Below are 19,145 nucleotides of genomic sequence, written 5' to 3'. Positions count from 1 at the left end.
TGAAGTTTCATTATACGAATTTTCAGACATCAATTCACATGTCATTTACGTGTTGACTGGAAAAGGTTTTCTATACAGAAAGAAATGCCTTTAATAACTACACGTGGCGATCTTCCGTTACTTTTCTCTCCTTTTATTTTATTTTCACAATAAACTTACCAGAACATATTCGCCCGCCATAAAATTTGCTTAGGACTTAAAGCACGGTTTTTATTAATTATGCTAATTAATTATGGGTTTTAGTGGAGTAATTCTTAATTACTATTAGAGCACAGTAAATGATGCTCTATTATCGCACATTTATGATTATTAATTATATTAATTAATTATGAGTTTAAGTGGAGTAATTCTTAAGTACTCTTTGAGCACAGTGAATGATATTTCATCATCTCACATTCATGATTATTAATTATGTTAATTAATTATGGGTTTGAGTGAAGTAATTCTTAGGTATTCTTAGAGTATAGTGAATGATGTTTCATCCTCTCACATTTATGGCGTCATGAATTTGAGAAGAGGGAGCATCATTTCGCTGTACTCCAAAGTATCTAAATATTTTGCTCCATCCTCTCACAGTTGTGACGACATTAATGTGAGAGGAGGGAGCATCATTTCACCATACTTCAAGAGTATTTAAATATTTTCCATCCGAGTGTCTCTAGTCATTTGTTGACTAACTATTTTGGAAAACTTTTAATATAATTTTATAGAAAATATAAAAAGTTGTAAAAAAAAATCGGGTTTTCTTTTTTCTTTTCTATAAAAATTTTATAAAAGTATTTCCTAAATTAATATATTTAAGGCGTCCGTTAACTTTTCTCATTAATTATTTTTTTCTAACATTTTTCATTGGAAAATTTTAACAAATGCCTTAAGGGTATTAATTTATAAATTATTTTTAGAAATTAAAAAGACAATTGTACCTAAATTGTTTTTACAACTTTTTATATTTTCCATAAAAATTGAATCAAAATTTTCTTAAAATAGTTCATTAACAAATACTCTAAGAACATCACCGGACCAAATCTGGTTTACCAAAACACCCACACATGCACATGTTTCAACCCAATACTTAACCTCCTCAATTATTGGCAACAAAAGATTATTTTTCAACAATATCTTCTACCTTATTTTAAAAAAATAAATAAATACAAAGAATCTCCTAGTTAGCGTTAAAATAGACGAATACTATTATAATAGAGAGAACGAAAGAATAGAGTAAATAAATATATTAATAAAAAAAAGAAAAACGGTGTGAATCGGTAGCCGGTAACGGTGGGTAGTCCAGCCAATTTCTCCTCCTCTTATTTCTACAAACTCCGCACGCACCCAACCGCTTTATATCTGTCTCCTTCCAAGAACAAGTCCCAGTTTCTCTCTCTTCTTCTCTCTCTCTCTCTCTCTCTCAGAGAGTTTCATATTCAGTTTTTCTTCTTCAATCTGTACCAACCTTTCATCCATATTCATCAAGGTATGCTTGTCTCAAAAAGCCTTAATCTTTAGCAAATTTTCTATCTCTTTGTGCTTTTTTTTTAAAGGTTGATCATTGTTTTAGTTTTTTTTGTTTGTTTAATGTTAATATATTGTGAGTTTGATGTGTTTAAGGATGTTTGTTTGAGTCCGATCATGCCAAATATTTGTTTAGATGATCGGTTTTGTGTGTTTTGTTTTTATTGATCTTCCGTTGGACGGTTTCTGATGCTCTATTTCCCAGCTTTTGATCGTTGAGTTTCGGTTGTTTGGTGCTTCAGATTGTTTTTGTTTTTTGAAAAGTTTGCTTTTTGGTTGGTTAAGAATTGTGGGTCTTTTTCATTCTGTGAAACTCTGTATTTGATGGACCAAAATTTTGGTGTTCTTTCAATTTTTGGGTCTCTTTGTTAATATATTATTGCTGCTTTTATCTCCAAACGAAACTTTATAAATAAAATTTCCAATAAATTTAAAAGTGGGTGTTTGTTGAATTCATTAGAGGCTGCACATATCCTTTTGGTAATGTTTGCTTTGGATTGCATCCTCTAACAGATCCATCAAATTTGGTCTTAACTATCTATTTTGCTGAAATTTCAACGCCGCGTGCACGTGGTCATTGCTGGCTGTGTAATGCAAAAGAAGCTGGTAAAAATTCTTTAAATTCAAAGTATTTTGTCTTACAAATTTATTCTAAAACTGGACTGGTTTATCTCCATCTCGCGTCTTTTCTAACTTCTTGAACTTGTGCAGTTATTTGAATCTAACTTTCCTATCAAGCTAATCGTTTCTGGTGGGTTCACTAGTGATTACTTGCATTTCTTAGTTCTCATGGTTCTCTATGCAGTAAACGCATGAGAAACTATATAGACTGATTGCATTGACCAAGATTTAATTGATGAAAATAAGCTAAATAATTATCATTAAAGCCATGGGGCGTCGATAAGAAAGTGATTATTAATTTTCATCTGAAGTTGAACCGTTTGTAGTGGTTCCTCTGATCTCCATGAGCTATTTGTTGGACAAGATTTGGTAGATAGACTTGGTTCTAGTTTTACCTTGGATTGCCTTAGCATCAACTAGGTTTAGACTGTTTTTTATTATGCAGGTTCGGGGCGTGATGGTGTATTATTCTTGCTCACATGTTTTAAGTGTGAAATCAGCGAAAGAATCTTAGTTAGTATGGAAATATTGGAATGATGGCATGCCAAAATTGGCAGGTGAGAAGTTTTGATACTACAAGATCTCCCTCTCTCTTTTTCTCTCTGATCTATTTCCTTCTTCCAACCATGCTTTCAGAAAATTTTTAATTATATACTCCTGGGACCTTAGGTTGATTCTCTTTACAACATTTTTGACCTTAATTTTTCTTGTCATGTCTTATTGTAGCATTAGTTGTATATCAAATGTTCATTACTTGGATTTTAGAAAAAATTCTGTTTGCGAAGATCTACATTGCCTTTTGATTTAGTTAACCCTAAGATTTTCTGTATATCAGATGCAGAAGTTAGGGGATAGCTTAGTTTTTTGTGGTTTCAGTTTTCATTCTGAAGTGCGAATGGTTTGCAGGCACTTTGGTCAGGGGCAACCGAAGAACAGATTTGAACTGAGATCCTGTTTTCTCTTAAGGGTTTATTAGCATGATCTGCTGCCGTATTGGAGAGTATAAGCCAGCATTGATATAGGGAGAGCGATGTATATGGTACTAAAGATTTCATCTTTAGCTTTCAGAATTGTCTAGACCTTGTTCAATTCACATTCATCTTTAGAACAAGATGATTCCACTTCGGGGTCAAGGGCTGTATTGAAATCAATGACCTAGTGATTATTTGGAGGGTTTCCTGATATTTATATCTATTATGTTTGAGATCATAGAAAAGTGATGCAAGATGTTCAATATTGAGAGATTGTTATTTGCTCTCTAGGCAAGATTATAAATATGAAGGAACCAGGAATAATTTGCTTTCTAGTTTTTATTTGTGTTGTGCTGAATTGAAATAAAGGGATGGATTTTGGTTAACCCTATGGATATTTGTTGGCCTAATAAGCCTGGAGGCATCTGAAGTGCTTTTTAAAGTTCTGGCAGTTGATTCATTCTTTCATCTTGTCCCCGCATCTGGAGCTGCAGCAGTGCAATGAGTGGGTGTAATGATGTCACCGTGGGAGAGTGTGCTGACTGGCATTTGGTCCATTATCACATGCCATTTCTTATGACTCTTATATGTTGGTGCTGAGTGGATAATACATGACTTCTTTTGTCGATCAAACTTAGGTTTGCTGATCCTGGCAGTTGGCCTATAGTTGAGATCACATACACACAAGTCACTGGTTTAGCTACACAGCTGTTTGCAAAGCATTAGGCAGTTATAATCTTACTCATTGTACTAAATGCTATGAATACACTTGTTAACAAAAGCTTGGAAGTGCTGATCCTGTATTGTCCTAAGACAAGGCTTTTTGCCTCTAGATTGATATAGTTTGTCAGGGTGGAGACTTGGTGCTTTATAGTTGTCATTGCCTAGAGGGAGGGAAGTGGTTTCTCTGGACAGGAAAGCTAATTGCACAAATGGTGAAACCCGTTTCTACATTGCTGACAAGTTCCCAACTTCCCATAGCAGCAGCTTGCTTTCAAAGACAGCTGCCAAACTTGGGATTATGGAGACTATCCAATTTTCCTGTTAGGATTTCCCCCCCTAAATTTACAAGCCTCTTTGTGTCTCTGAGAGAGAGTTTTATGTACATGTGTGTGAAGCTCTGTCTTATTTGGAGTTGTCCATTTGTATTTTTAGGTTACTCGTATTCCCCTTAATTAGAATCCAGCATTTTCTGAAACTTGATGCAGTCTGAAAAGGACTCTTCCTGGAAGGAATACATAAAATATTTGGTTATGTTTACCTAATCCTCTAATTTGATATTTTTCAGAAAGTAGTTTGTAGAGTATGATTTGTATCTAAGAGGTACTATATATAAGCATTCTGATATGATAAAAAGTGTTGTTGGTATCATTATGGAGATTTTGTAATGAATAAATCATGGACTGGATGTTACAGCAGTATCATGTATGGTGGTAATTGTGTTTTCAAGTTGTTAGGCTACAATTGTGACTAATGGTAATTCCTAACATTTATGCAATTCTTAATTTTCTTCAAATATGAAGCAATAATTGGTGACAAGTTGAAAAGATGCACAAATAAAATTTTTAATTGTATTCACCCAAAGACATAAAGGACACAAAGTTGAGAATTATTAATAGTAAAATATTCTGATGGTGTATCTCTTGTATACTTCCTGTGTACATGATTTGCACCCCTTTTGAGTCATTCAATGAATTTTTTATTTTTAGAGGCAAATGATTGGAAGATTTAAAAAAAAAAAAAATTATATATTTTAAACTTATTTTCATAATTTTCTTGATGTTCTATTGCCCCAACTAGAAAGTTGTGGGGAAAATAAAAGACTTAAACCAGATTTGTAGCTAAAAATTAAGGCAATTGCAGTGTCAAATTCTCTTTGGAGCACAACTTGTTTGGAAATTTGAGTTGCTTGCCCGCAGTAGGTTTCATCTGATCTCAGCCTCATCCTCCACCTTTTTGTAAGGAGAGGTGTTAGGTGTTATGGTTTTTACTAACTGTGGAAATGAAGCTGAATGTAAACATCTGGTTAATATGATATGTCATATGAGGGTGATGATGCCAGATAAGCCCTGTTTGCTGGTTCGAGTAGAAGGGAGAAAGTTTTACATATGATGCTAGTTTTCTGACAGAAGTACAACAGTGGCAAACTTCTCAAAAAATGGCATATAAATGAGTGCCTCTTCTCTAGTGCAGGTTCTTCACCTTTTTCATTTTTGCTCTCTCTCTCTATTAACTCTTTTTTCTTTCGAGAATGGCTTCTTCATCTGCTACTCTCTCTCTCGATTAATTTTTTTCCCCTTTTTGAAAAAGGACTTGAAGGATAAGGCAATATATATATATATATATATATGTATGTATACACACACAATATTAAAGCTTAGTCCCAATTTTTTTGTGGCGGCTATGGATCCTCGATAGATTAGTTAAGGGTTGACCACACACACATAACACACTGACATGAAAACAAGTTATTTTATATACTGTGTTTCCCTTCCTCCACTCATCTTTCTCCTTGTCTTTGTTCATTCTTCTGTGTGTTCATATAGATGTCAAGTTCCATGATACTGACTTTGTCAACATTGGCCTTTTTATAATATTTATTGTTTGCCCAATTGTGTCCTAGACTTGTTTGACATGTCTGGCATATTCTAATTGCGAGAAATACATGATTTCAATTTTACAAGACAGATTCTGCTCAATGCCACTATCTGTTTGTGTGGAAGCAATGTCCTTCTAGATGGGTCTGCATCATACACCATGTGAAAATTATATCTGTGCTTTTCTTCAGCGGTTGTTAGCACACTCTTGTTGTCACCGTAGCTTATAACTCTGATTTTACTAGTCTCGTATAGAGGCTGAAAACTTCAGAAGTTTTCTTGAGTCAATTGAAGTAATTCAACTGCTACAGATAATGCCACAGCTTCCCCATTCGGCTTCCTTCATTATCAAAATTTGGATCTCCTTTTTGCATGATTGGTATGCCATACACCTTGTTGACGACTTGAGAAGCTTTAGTTAATTGAAATAATTAATAGCTACATGTAATGCCTCAGATTCCTCATTCACCTGTATTGAAGTTGGGATCTTCTAATTGCATGATCAGTATGCATTTCTTCAGTTGGGATCTTTTCATTTTGGGTAAATATGAATTTGAAGTTGCTGGTGGTTAAAGAAATATTTTGGGAAGAGCATCACCTAATTTTCACATGCATGCTCACTTCTTGTTCTGGAATTCCATACTAATTATCTTATTTTTAAGTTTCCCAAAATTTTTTAACATAAAAAAATATGAAGCACTTATCTGCAGATTTGGGTTGCTAGGAGTACTATGGATAGTGGTTTATTTTCTAGATTACAGCTAACTTTTGGGTTTCAGGGTAATTTTCTTGGTCTTTATAGCACCTGTTGTTGAGCTATTGAGCAGTTCATGAGATTCTTCTTAGATACTAATTCAGTCGACTTGAACTTCTGTTTACAGTTGCTACTAATACACCTCTGTTCACTCTCCCTATTAAGGTATATGTCCATTGTCTTATTGATATTCGTTGCTATGACCAATGTTGGATCTTGTTGTTTTGATGTTGACTATCTTCCTAACCTATTTCCATAAATAGTTTTTTTTTGCTATTTAAATTCAAGGAGAAGAGTAGATGAGGCCATTTTAGGTGTAAACTCCCAAGTCCACATAGGTTGGTTACAGGTTGTATTCATCTATCCAGAGAAAGGTTGATCTCATGGATATTACCTTTTTTTTTTTTTTTTTTTTTTTTTTTTCGTTTGTTTACTACTTTCAGGAGTATAGCAGTATAGAGCCATGTTATTCTTCCGCTGATGTACCTCTACCAACTTCTATACCCTTCATGGTTGATTACTCTTTTCAGGTTCAGGAAAAAGAAAAGGTTGTGCCAATTAATTATTGGATAAAGATAGTTCATTCAAGATGACTGTTACCTCTCTCACAACTGCTAGGTAAATTTTCTGATCCAGATCCAGGTGATGTCCTTATGAGTGGTTGTGGTCCTAAATCCTAATCCTTCCTCTGTTTCCTACCGATAATTATTCTAAGATCCTATTGGTATTTGTGCGGGGGATGGAGTGAGTACTAAGCATTGATTTTCATGTCCATATTTGATTAATTGATCTTGTGTTCTTGTCACGCCTTTACTTTTCTTGCTTCCTTTTTGTTTTCTTTGCCTCAGAATGGGAAGCATGCCTCGTCAATTTTAGTGGAGAGTGGTAGCCTTTTAGGAGGAGTGAATGATTTAACTTATGGTTGGTAGACTTGGTGAGTTGAAACTTGAGGCACAAGTAAATGTTCATTGTTTTTTTTTTTGATAGGTAAGTAAATGTTCATTGTTGTCTATACCAGTTTTATAAATGGTTGAATGTCCAAAGCACCCTGGTTTTTTGACACATTGCTTGCAGCATATTTCCCCTCCTTCACCCTCCCCTCCCTTTTTTTTTTTCCTAGGCTTGAATTTACAATGAAAATGTTGTGACTGATCATTTGAAACTTATTTCAGCCTGGTCTGCATACTTGTTTTGTCTTGGTCAAGTTCCAATCAGTACTAATTTTATTGTGCATCAAGTACATGATTTACTTTGTAGCTGAGCTTAGTAACTTTAGCTTGTGACCAAGGGGATGAAATTTGTTGAAGATATTGGGAATCTGCTACAGGTGGGATGTGATGGCTGTTGGTTTGTCCACTTTTGTGTGGAATCAATCTCATCGTTCTGCTTGCCCTGGGGTTAAAGGGCAACCCCATCCACCATGGGCGGTAGCTCAACATATAAACTTTGTCAGGTCATGGATTTTCAGTTTCTATATGAAACATATAACATAATTTGGGTGGAAATCTCTGTTTCCATCAACAAAAGTTTAACATTTTCATTGTTTCTTTGACGTAGTGTTTGAATTTTGTTGCTTGCTTTCGTTTTATGGACTTGTACCAGTGAAGATTTGTATTGAGCCTTGTCTTTTTTGACAGGGCTTTCTACTCGACTAATTTCTCTCCCCTATTCTTGGTGACTATACTCTAATGGCCTCTGTTGTTTGCTTCTAGAAACCTTGATTCCTATTGGTAATGGGAAAATGATCTATTCATTAGTTTCTTAATTTCTTTTGGCCTGAAATTTTCCTATGAGAGCTATCTCCTAAGTGTCCAAAATCTACAAGTGGGCGGAAAGGATGAAAGCTAATTAATCAGTGCATGCAAAACTTGGGAGTATCCTAAGTGACTGATGATGTAATTGAGAAAATTAGTATGGGTTACATCCACTTGAATGCGGAGAAAAAGGTTGGAATGGGCACCATTTTTAGCAATCTACTACTTATTTTTTAAGGATATTTTGTAGGTGAAAAATATTGAGCAGGATCTATTATGCCCAATGGAAATTATTGAGATAAGTTTCTGTTGATAATGTTATGATAAATAATAGATTTTTTTTTGAAAATCTCAGTTCATAAGTTCCATGCCAATTGTCAAATAGTCACCATTCTTCAGTACCCAAACTAGGTTCATCTAACTAAATTCGTCTTATGGGGTATTTGTAGGTATCTTAATCCTATCCTGTTATGCATATTTTTAATTCCACTCCCTATCAATGAAGCGGTTTAAATTTACATGCCTCTTTCTTGAAAAGTGAAAATGTGGTGGGTCTCAATTTTATGTTTAGAAGGCTCTAAAGGGCATATTTTTAGGATCTGCAAACATGTGAAGCTTAATTTTTTATGTACCCTTAATTAGTAACATCAAATGGTATTATTAAAGTTGAATCACATGGCTACATATGCAAGATCTAGCAGCTATTTGGGGCTCATCCACAGGAAAAAATATGAAATAAGAATTTGTTTGAAACGCTACCTTTTAAGTCAAAGGTCTCAAAACTAAACTAACAATTAAAAAATAAAATAACTTTTCTAATGTATGATATTTGAGGAAAGAATATATTCACTCATTCGGTATCCCTTATATGGTTGATGTAGGTGCATCTTCAAATTTACATTTCAACTTTATCAGCTGCATACACACTTTTGAGGGTGTAGCACAGGGGTTCTTACTTGAAGTTTCTTGCTGAACTTAAATTTTTAAGCAAGCCTTTAGAATAACCCCAATTGGCTTTTTAGGAACTGTTGTCAGATTGAAGAGCAGCTAAATATCTGCAGCTGTGGAATATGGAATCCAGAATTAAAAACAATGCAGTAATACATAGGTCTGACAGTGCAGGCTAACATAAAAAGAAAGTGCTTAGAAATTGAAAAAGATTCAAACTTCTTAGACATAGGTAAATTATTGTTTATTCTGCCTTCTAACAATTATGCACACTGATGGAATAGGGGAGATAAATCACTAGTTTATTGTTAATTGATTTAATTTTTCTTTTCTGTATTATGTCTGACCTCCACAACCACCACCCAACCACCCCCCCCCCCCTCTCCCCTGCGCCTTTTTGCTCCTTCTGATACCCAGCTGCCCTTTACCCCAGTAAGATTCATATCTGAAATATGAGATGATTAGAAGGAAAAAGTGATTTGTTTTTGAGAGTTGTGAATTCAAAGATACTACTTATCCCTTGCTTTGCCAAAACTTCATATGATTGCGGTAAATCATGAGGTCAAATTCAATTCCTTTGTATTGTACGAGTTGTATATTTACCTATTAAAAAAAGAGAGTTTGTATATGTGAAAAAAGTAGAAGTGTTGCACTCCCTTGTGATGATTGGGGCATGAACACATGCATGTTTTTTACTCTTTATTCAATTTCTTTAGTAATTTTGCAGTTCGCAACTGAATGTTTGAGATACTTTCTTTGTATGCAGTTTCTAGCAGATTCCGGTGCCAGGGCATAATTTGTTGTGACATTTAATGGGGCATAGACATTTGTTCAACGCATCCCAAATGTTCGAGAATGAGCATGATCAGAACTGGAATCATATGCATACAGACCAACATCTCATGCATCTTGGTATTGTGACTTTAAAGACTTTGCTTGCATAACTATTATTTGTTCAGTTTCTGGTTTAACCAGGGTGACTGTCTTTAAGTTTGTCTGGATTTGAATTACAGTTGCCTCATCATGGCAGTTGAAACACAAATGACTTTTCTTAAACATAGTAGTTTAAAAGAATAATAAAATAAAATAAAAAAAACAAAAAACAAAAAACAAAAACCTAATTCTGGAAAATTGAAGCTAGTCTTATTATTTTATGTGGTGCTGATTGACCAACACAACAAACTCTTGATGGCCCATTCAAAGGCAGAGCTAGATATTTTTTAATGTGTGTGTGTGACCAATCATTTCTGGTCTATGGGCCAACTTTTGTTGTGCCTATACTAATTGTGAACTTCCATTGCAGCCCGGGCTGGCACTTCGGACAATGGTTCCTTCTTTTATCCTGCGGAAAATATGCCAGTAGATGCAGTACATTTTGCATCTCACTGGGGTCCTGCACCAAGGTCAACTGGGTATCCTTCTTCAAGTCACAACGTGGATGTACCACCTTATCAACCGGATGCTTCTGGCCCATCTCATGATCCTTTTATGCATGTTTCAACTGCTGGAACATTCTCTACAGCTCCAGATACTTACGCACAACATGCGTCTTCCTCTAATTATGAGAGGCAAACTTTCCATAGTGTTGAGGGCAGTTTTATTGATCTTACAATGGGCAGTGGAAGGGTTCCTCACAAGCGAAAAAGTCCTGGAATCCCTCCAGTCTGTGAGAGAGGCAGTTCAAGCAGATACTACAATGCTGGAAGTTCCTCTGATCTTCCAATATCTTCAGAACTACGGATGGATAAACCAAGCATAGATTCTCAGCACATGCCTTGGGATCACATTAACATGGCTCCCATTTATAGAGGCAGTGGCCTTTCAATTAGGGGTGAGGGTTCTTTGAGGAATGTGAGAAGCCGGCCTGCACTTGATTTGGAATCAAACCTAGCTAGGACCCATTTGTCAAACAATCCTTCACACCCTTCATATTCTGCAAGCCACCCAGTTGACCATTCTAGCAATGTGGATCTTTCAGGTCAGGGCTCCAGTGCTTTGACACGGGATTGGGGTCATATTAGTGCGTCTCCTGTTCCTGGAAGGGTTCTAGTTTCAGGTAAGTTTTATGTAGGTTTATGTCTCCCTATGTGTCAAATTTCCAATTTGCCATTGTTTCTAAGAGACTTCTGGTTGTAAATTGCAGACACAGGCAGCTTCAATCACGACACAAATCACTTCCTTGTAGGAAGCAGTGCTGGCAACTCTTCTGCTGACATTGGGGGATACCATCATGATTTCGTTACAAGCAGGAATCCGGTTCCTCAAAGTTTTCATGCTAACTCAACGCAATCTGTGAGGGGAGTTCGTAGTAGCTTTACTCAAAGGTCTAACCCAGCTTTCAGGGCTTCTACAAGCAGCTTACGTGTGGGACATGTGGTGCCTTCAGATGAAGGAATGCAGTTGGCAGCCGAGAATTACTCCTCTAGACATCCAAGGCCATTGTCCACCATAGGGTGGCGTAATGGCGACAGGAGCGGGAGGTCGAGGATATCTGCTGAAAGATATCGATCTTTGCCTGATGAGGCAGGTCTCCATGATCGATTTACATCTGAGGTATCTTCACTTATCTGATAGGAACTTATGCCACATTTGGGAGAGGGGTACAGCTCCTCTGCAGATATTGGAAGAACAATTTTTACAGTGTCACTTGTACATAAGCTGTTGTGTCATTTCAGGAGATATCTGCAAAATAGCCATTTTTCGTTTTGAACTGTCATTACTTGCTGAATGCTGGATTCCATTATCACTTTGCAGGGTTTTATGATTGTGGATCGCTCAGCCTTGTATGGATCCAGAAATATGTTAGATCAGCATAGAGACATGAGGCTAGATATAGACAACATGAGCTATGAGGTTATTTACTGAGTTCTTGTTTCTTCTACTACTTTATTCCTGTTATTGCTGTGTGTTTCCCCCCCCTGAATTTCTGTGCTGCACAGGAACTTCTTGCACTTGGGGAAAGGATTGGGAGTGTGAGCACGGGTCTCTCTGAAGATTTAATATCCAAGTGTGTGAGAGAAACAATTCATTGTTCAGCAGATCTAATTCAAGAGGAAGGAACCTGTGTGATCTGCCTGGTAAGATTTTATTTTAATTTTTTGGGCTTCATAAAGGTAGGACTTTGCCCCAGCAGTTTTCGAATCTGAGCATACTCCATGGGGAGAGGCACTTGCCAAATGACCTAGAGGTAGAGGGCAAGTAGGGTATTTAAAAAAAAAAAAAAAAAAAAAATCTGAAATAGGAAAATATCAACTTCGTTGTAGAGAATTCCAAATGCCCTTGGTTTTATGGTTGGGATTATAGGGATTAGGCTAATGGAACCCAAGTCAAAACCCTTATTAATGCTCTGGACATGATTGGCCCTTCTTAATTCCCATGACTTTGCAAGCATTATGTTTGGTTTTGTTTTTGTTTTTTTCAAGTGTATAACTGAATGCTCATGTACCTGTTATGAATCTGTTTGCAATCAACAGGAAGAATACAAGGATATGGATGATGTCGGGGCACTGAAAACTTGCGGCCATGACTACCATGTTAGCTGCATCAAGAAATGGTTGTCTATGAAAAATATATGTCCAGTCTGCAAGGGATCTGCCATCGCTGATAATATGAGCGACAAATAATTTATGATGCCTCTTGTTCACTACATTCTCTCATTCTTGTATATGTATATATTATATGTATGGAGATTATCCTCAAAACAGAGGAAACAATTGCATAGTTGTAAAGGGAATGCTAGTTGATGCCAATCCATTGTTTCTGGCTTCATTTTTAATTATGTGAAGCCTTTAAATGACCTTGTTGTTTTGTACGGTGTTCATTCAATGAAAAGTTATAATCCTCCTCTTGATGTTCTTAGGCTAGGTTAAAGCCTAAAGGTATTTTATTTAACACTAATATATTGTTTTCGTCCTAAAATTTGCATGAATATTTTTTTTTTTCATCCCTAAACATTGTTAATAGTTTAGGAATGAAAAACGAAATTCATGCTAACTTAAATTTTTTTTTTCTCTAAATTTTAAGAAGTTTTCCTTTTTTTTTTTTTTTTTTTTTTAAGAAACAAAAAAAAAAAGTTTTCCTTTTGTCACTAAATTTTGTAAAGAAAAATTTTCAACACTTTATGGATAAAACTATGGATGAAAATAAATTTTTTTATCATAGTTTAGGAATAAAAAAATGGACTTTGGAAATTGAAAATTATTAAGTGTAACATTTTCGATAGTTTCAGGATAAAAAATGAAATTCATGCTAAGTTAAAGAACAAAAATATTATTTTAACTTTTATTTTGACCGAGTGACTGAGTGAGTGTTATTATAAAGTTTAAGGACGAAAATATTAATTAAGCTTTTATTTTGACCAAGTGAGTGTGTAGGGACACGATTATTTAATGGCCCAAGAGTGACGTTGGACTCGCACATGAAAGATCCCTCACAATATGATTTGTAGAGAGTGGGCTTAAAAGGCTGGCTTTTGATCACGGGGCGATGATCCGGACCTGATTTTAGGGCAACTCATGTAAAAAAGGGTTTTAGTCTGGACATCCAAGCCCTACAGCTTCGTAACCTGAGGGATTGGACTCCTCGAACTTGGTCCGAGGAGCATTAAGGTCTTTCCCCGGTTACCCGGCGGTGGGTTTTTTTGGTGGTGGTGTGCATACATCGTCAAGGCGTTCTCACCCCTGGAGTTTTTCTCCTGGAGGTGAGATGGGAGGCTCTCCTTTTTTGGCCCTATCCCCCCCCCCCCCCTTTCTTCTGGCTTTCGTTTCCTTTTATATTCGTATTCCTCCCTTTAGGGTCCATGTGTGAGCTTTTTCTTCGGGCAGAAGACTTGTCCTATCCGCCCCTACCTCTAGTGGCTGGGAGTAGACGTAAAGGTTGAAATAGCTTGGTCCAGAATAGGGGCTTGTCAGGTACAGAGTTCTCTCTTACAGTATGAGTAGTCTTTTCACTTATCCTATCTGTGCATTAAACTCTTTCTTGGCAATAGGTCTTCCCAGATCAGGCCTTGGGTCTTGATATAGGGCGGGCCTGGGCCATGAATTTTCTGGCCCACAGAGTGTTATTATAAACTATTAAATTGTAATGAATTTACATATGATTCGATAAAATGAAGAATTTGCCTATAATTTTGGAGAAAATTACCCAAGAAAAAGCAAAACGGAAAGTAGTTTCCTTAATCTTTTGCTTGTATTTATGTCTTTAATGCTTTTTTTTTTTTTTTTTGAATGAATAAAGGTGGAAAGGAATAGAGTTCATATTCTGTCTTCTGAACTATCAAACACATAATCAATCACTCAAATTAAAAACTGTCTGCTGTCTATTTTGTTATTAAGTTTAATGAAATTTAGTATTAAAAGACCAATTTACCTCTTTATCATTTGTTTTGGAGGGGTAAATTGATCGTTCAATATTTAATTCATTTATACTTAACACAAACTCAGATGGCATGTGGACATTGAACATAATTATAACTTTTAGGAGGTTAATCATGCATTTTAATAGTTCAGAAAACAAACTGTAAAATGAGATATAGTTTAGAATGAAAATTTGAAATTTTCCCTTATATTTTCTTTTAAAGTTAAGCCTCAATGTGGTTTGGTTTGCAAGATTTCTGAGATGGTAGATTTCAAGGAATTTGAATATATTTATATATAATTTGATTTTATTAGAATTAGATAATATTTATGAGAATTTGAGATTTATATATTCCAATCAATTGTCGAATAATTTTTTATTCGTTTCAAATTATCTTTAAGTTATGAATATAATGTCAAACACATTATTCCTCAACCATAAAAGATCGGATACTCCGAGAAAAAATCTCAACTATAGAACAATGCACCATACTGTAGACTATTATTCCTCACATTTATATAGCTTTCTTATAGATAATTAGAGAGAAAATTAATATGAGATATGAATCATGTTAAATCATCTAAAATAATTTTTTTGAAAATATTATAATTTTATAATTAAGACCAAAATAGTAATTATTTTCAAATTCTTATTTTTCAAGGCTTATTAGGATATCATACCTTGAAAATTAAAACAATTTATTTCCTTCAAACATTAAAGTGATTCTTAACAGGAGATATAATTATATAAATAACAAGCTTTCATCTATACTATCTATAAGAAGATTCCCATTTTTGAATTGAATTTTTATGTGGTTAAGAAATACCTTTAGACCCTACATTTAATAGGGACAAAATTTGAAAATAACCTTGTAAAAATATATTTCCAACTCCATGTAAAATACTTTCAAAATTACTAATTTATGTCTTCAAAACAAACTAAAAAAAAAAAAAAAAAAAAAAAAAGCCTCATCGCTAACTTATTTCAAATGTGCAAAATTTAAATGGACACCAATGAAGTTGCCCCAAAATTCAACCCACCTAGGTGACTTTAGTGAGAATTGACCCATTTCGATTAGTTTCACCCATGATTTGGTTAGAAGCAATTGTCATCCATTGACTTGATATTTTTAGGTTAGATGTCAGTTCCAACCCTCCTCTAATTTGGTCAAATCCTATTTGTGGAATTTTTACACCTGTTCAAAGCGAGTTAATTGCAAATTCAATTAGTGGACACCTATTTTTTATTTTTTATTTTTTATGGAGAATCCAATTAGTGGACACCTTAAATTAAAAAAAAAAAAAAAAAAAAAAATTTTTGCGGTTTTACCTAAAAATTAGAAAATATTACTTAGAAATAAAAAAATAAAAAAAGGTTGGTGAGCAAGGGTGCACAACCAAGAAAATTCTGGAACAACTTGGAGAGAACGTATAGTATAATTTCCCATTCAGACTAGAATAACAACCCTCCAAAAAGTCCCAACAACTATTCTTTCATCTCAACCGCTCCTTTCTCGTAAGTTCCGGGCATCACACGCAACCCATTACGTCATTGGGTCGGTTTCGTCTCCTATATAAATCACCTCTACAACCATTACTCTCTCATCCAAATATCTCTCGAAATCTCAAAATCTCGCAAATTTCTCTCTCGCAAATCTCTCTGTCTCTCTCTCAAAAAAGATGCAGATCTTCGTGAAAACTCTAACCGGCAAGACCATCACCTTGGAGGTGGAGAGCTCCGACACCATCGACAACGTGAAGGCCAAGATCCAGGACAAGGAAGGCATCCCTCCCGATCAGCAGCGATTGATCTTCGCCGGAAAGCAGTTGGAAGACGGCCGTACTCTCGCCGACTACAATATTCAGAAAGAGTCCACTCTTCACCTCGTTCTGCGACTCCGCGGAGGCATGCAGATCTTCGTCAAAACCCTGACCGGAAAGACGATCACGTTGGAGGTGGAGAGCTCCGACACCATCGATAACGTGAAGGCCAAGATCCAGGATAAGGAAGGGATTCCGCCGGACCAGCAGAGGCTCATCTTCGCCGGGAAGCAATTGGAGGAAGGCCGTACCCTCGCCGATTACAATATCCAGAAAGAGTCTACGCTCCACCTTGTGCTCAGGCTCCGTGGAGGCATGCAGATCTTTGTGAAAACCCTAACCGGGAAGACGATCACCTTGGAGGTAGAGAGCTCCGACACGATTGACAACGTGAAGGCCAAGATTCAGGATAAGGAAGGCATTCCACCGGACCAGCAGAGGCTCATCTTCGCCGGGAAACAATTGGAGGACGGTCGTACCCTTGCCGATTACAACATTCAGAAAGAGTCAACTCTCCATCTCGTGCTCAGGCTCCGTGGAGGTATGCAGATATTCGTGAAGACTCTGACAGGGAAGACGATTACTCTGGAGGTGGAGAGCTCTGATACGATCGATAATGTGAAGGCGAAGATTCAAGATAAGGAGGGAATTCCTCCGGACCAGCAGAGGCTGATCTTTGCTGGGAAGCAATTGGAGGATGGGCGTACTCTAGCTGATTATAACATTCAAAAGGAGTCCACTCTTCACCTTGTTCTTCGTCTTCGCGGTGGCCAGTAAATTTCTTTCAAAATGTGGTTTTCTGAATAAGTGTAATGGTAGTTGTTTTGGCTATCAGGTTTCTTCAAATCAAAACTATGTTGTGGTTAAGATTAAGTTCTTTTTCGTTAATGTACTTATCCCTAAATAAATAATAGTGCCTTTAGTTTGTTCTAATATCTGTGTTTTTCTTGTTGATCTTGTGATATTTGCATTAGTATTTTGATGTGATAAATCAATGATATGGTAGCAATTTACCTAGCTTCATATGGTGTGTGTGAGATGACTTTTATTACTTTCAATAGTTAGAGAAAACGTTCTTATATATCTAGTTGTTTGGTTGAATTTGAATTGGCTACATGGTATGACCAAGTTGTCATTAGTGTGAGAAATTGTTGTTGAGGGAAATTATGAGTGCTGCAATCAAGTTTCAAACCAAATGTTAATCTTTTTCGTCCCTAATCTCATGTTTTAGGGTTAAAACTGAGAATTTATTGTGATTACGATTACTGGTTATGTGGTGCTAACTTTGTTCAAAGTCGATTGTTTCTTTGTTAGAATGGATACAATTTGTAGTTCTGGTTAGGTTAATTTGTAGTTCTGGTTAGGTTATTTGGGTCCTATAGGAAGTGGCTGTTAAATTACCAATTCTCCCAAAACTTAAGCTTTTGGGATATGGTAAATTTAATTATTTAACCACATACTTCTAACACTTCCTCACATGTGCCAAAATTACCTTTTAATAGGTGAGGCCAACAAGTGAAAATTGGAATTTAAATGGGAGGTAGAGTGGATCGAAATCTCATGCTTTGATACCATGTTAAATTACATTTTCCCTCAAACGCTTAAGCCTTTGGGACATGTTTAAATGTCTCTGTGTTTGGTTTAAGATATTTTATTTGATGGAATTTGTACTTGGTGCCTTTAATGTCAAGAATACAATTATATGATATTTATTTTTTTCTATCTAGTACTTTGTTTTCCTTCCCTATTCCCTATTGCAATGTCTGAGCTATTGCCATCTTGACAGTAGCATTTTGTGAGACTGTTGGTGAGTTTGATTGGTTGGTTTGGAGTTGTTGATTTGGTATGTACCTATGTATTTGGATTTTTGACTTTTTACTATTGGGGATGATTCTCTTATGAAACAAGATGGTAATATAGAACACAATAAAATATGAATAATTTTGTGGATGAAAAGCAAGCACCCATAATTAAGTGTTGAAATTGAAAATGTTTTCCAATCTATTAAATCCATTAGCTTTAGATATTATATTGTTCTAGAGAATTGTTGAATTGATTTGGTCAATGTACATGTTTGGTGGGTGGCTGGAAATTTGAGAGCATGGTTGGAAACTTAGGACTAGTCAGGGAAAGAATAATTGCTTTGGTGTTAGTAGAGCTGTGCTTTGTGTTTACATTGTTAAACACAAGTGACTTCCTAGTGCTAGAGGAGAATGTATGATCTTTTTGAATTTTGATTTTCATTGACTGTATTGTTATTGCTATAATGACATATAATCTCCTCATATATTTCCCCTCCTGAATGATTCCTAAAGTTCCTGTGTTATCTTCATTTAGTACACCTTGGATTTTGGCACTTATTAATATGTGGGAGGGAAGATGTTGGTCATTCTCCCCCCCCTGAAAATCCTCTAAACACCATTGTGAACTTTGATGATGCTGATATCTTCAACTAGAACTTCGATGGGTAGGTTATTTTTCCAGAAAACTAAAGCTTAGTTTTTGTCATTTTTCAGTTTGTCTCTGACTAGTGTAACACTAGTAGTGTTACATAAATGAACGAAAGGTAGAGAATATTGCAACACTCAGAAAAAATCTTAACTATAGAACAATGCGCCATACCCTAGACTATTTAGAAGAACAGAAACAAAATTACATTTGAGGTGATTTTTAAGGTTATTTTTCTCCCGGTTCCTTCAGAAAAAGGTCAATACCTCTCTAATGATAGATCCATTTTGACAACAAAGCTTCTGGTTGGACTCAGCCGATAGATCCAGTTTGACAACCAAGCTTCTGGTTGGACTCAGCCTTTTTTC

At 35.8% G+C, this 19,145-nt stretch overlaps 2 protein-coding genes across 12 annotated transcripts; both read left to right on the top strand.

The window, feature by feature from the left end:
• The first annotated feature begins 1,311 nt into the window (after positions 1 to 1,311).
• Positions 1,312 to 13,004, top strand: LOC126691811 (uncharacterized). Of its 11 annotated transcripts, none has more exons than XM_050386990.1 (10): positions 1,312 to 1,471; positions 2,023 to 2,115; positions 6,983 to 7,070; positions 7,301 to 7,386; positions 9,921 to 10,066; positions 10,458 to 11,210; positions 11,298 to 11,707; positions 11,909 to 12,007; positions 12,094 to 12,231; positions 12,628 to 13,004. In XM_050386990.1, exons 5-10 carry the CDS (start codon positions 9,967 to 9,969, stop codon positions 12,775 to 12,777), a joined length of 1,650 nt encoding a protein of 549 aa, XP_050242947.1. In that variant the 5' UTR covers positions 1,312 to 1,471; positions 2,023 to 2,115; positions 6,983 to 7,070; positions 7,301 to 7,386; positions 9,921 to 9,966; the 3' UTR covers positions 12,778 to 13,004. The 11 variants fall into 11 exon arrangements, with proteins under 11 accessions (XP_050242947.1, XP_050242944.1, XP_050242948.1 ...); XM_050386987.1 differs by lacking the exons at positions 6,983 to 7,070; positions 7,301 to 7,386 and adding exons at positions 2,576 to 2,687; positions 3,037 to 3,169; XM_050386991.1 differs by lacking the exon at positions 7,301 to 7,386.
• Positions 13,005 to 16,098: 3,094 nt separating this feature from the next.
• Positions 16,099 to 17,262, top strand: LOC126691806 (polyubiquitin). The gene has a single exon (XM_050386980.1). It carries the CDS (start codon positions 16,189 to 16,191, stop codon positions 17,104 to 17,106), a length of 918 nt encoding a protein of 305 aa, XP_050242937.1. The 5' UTR covers positions 16,099 to 16,188; the 3' UTR covers positions 17,107 to 17,262.
• Positions 17,263 to 19,145: the final 1,883 nt, after the last annotated feature.

This window comes from Quercus robur, chromosome 7 (assembly GCF_932294415.1).
Source record: "Quercus robur chromosome 7, dhQueRobu3.1, whole genome shotgun sequence".
Classification (NCBI taxonomy): Eukaryota; Viridiplantae; Streptophyta; class Magnoliopsida; order Fagales; family Fagaceae; genus Quercus; species Quercus robur.
The sequence above is the reverse complement of the archived record's forward strand: the minus strand, read 5'-3'. Positions and strand labels throughout refer to the sequence as shown.

Coding starts and splice junctions, on each gene's coding strand:
- LOC126691811 (XM_050386989.1), top strand. CDS start 9,967: ATGGGGCATAGACATTTGTTCAACGCATCCCAAATGTTCGAGAATGAG. Junction 11,211..11,297: donor TGGAAGGGTTCTAGTTTCAG/GTAAGTTTTATG, acceptor TGTAAATTGCAG/ACACAGGCAGCTTCAATCAC. Junction 11,708..11,908: donor ATGATCGATTTACATCTGAG/GTATCTTCACTT, acceptor ATCACTTTGCAG/GGTTTTATGATTGTGGATCG.
- LOC126691806 (XM_050386980.1), top strand. CDS start 16,189: ATGCAGATCTTCGTGAAAACTCTAACCGGCAAGACCATCACCTTGGAG.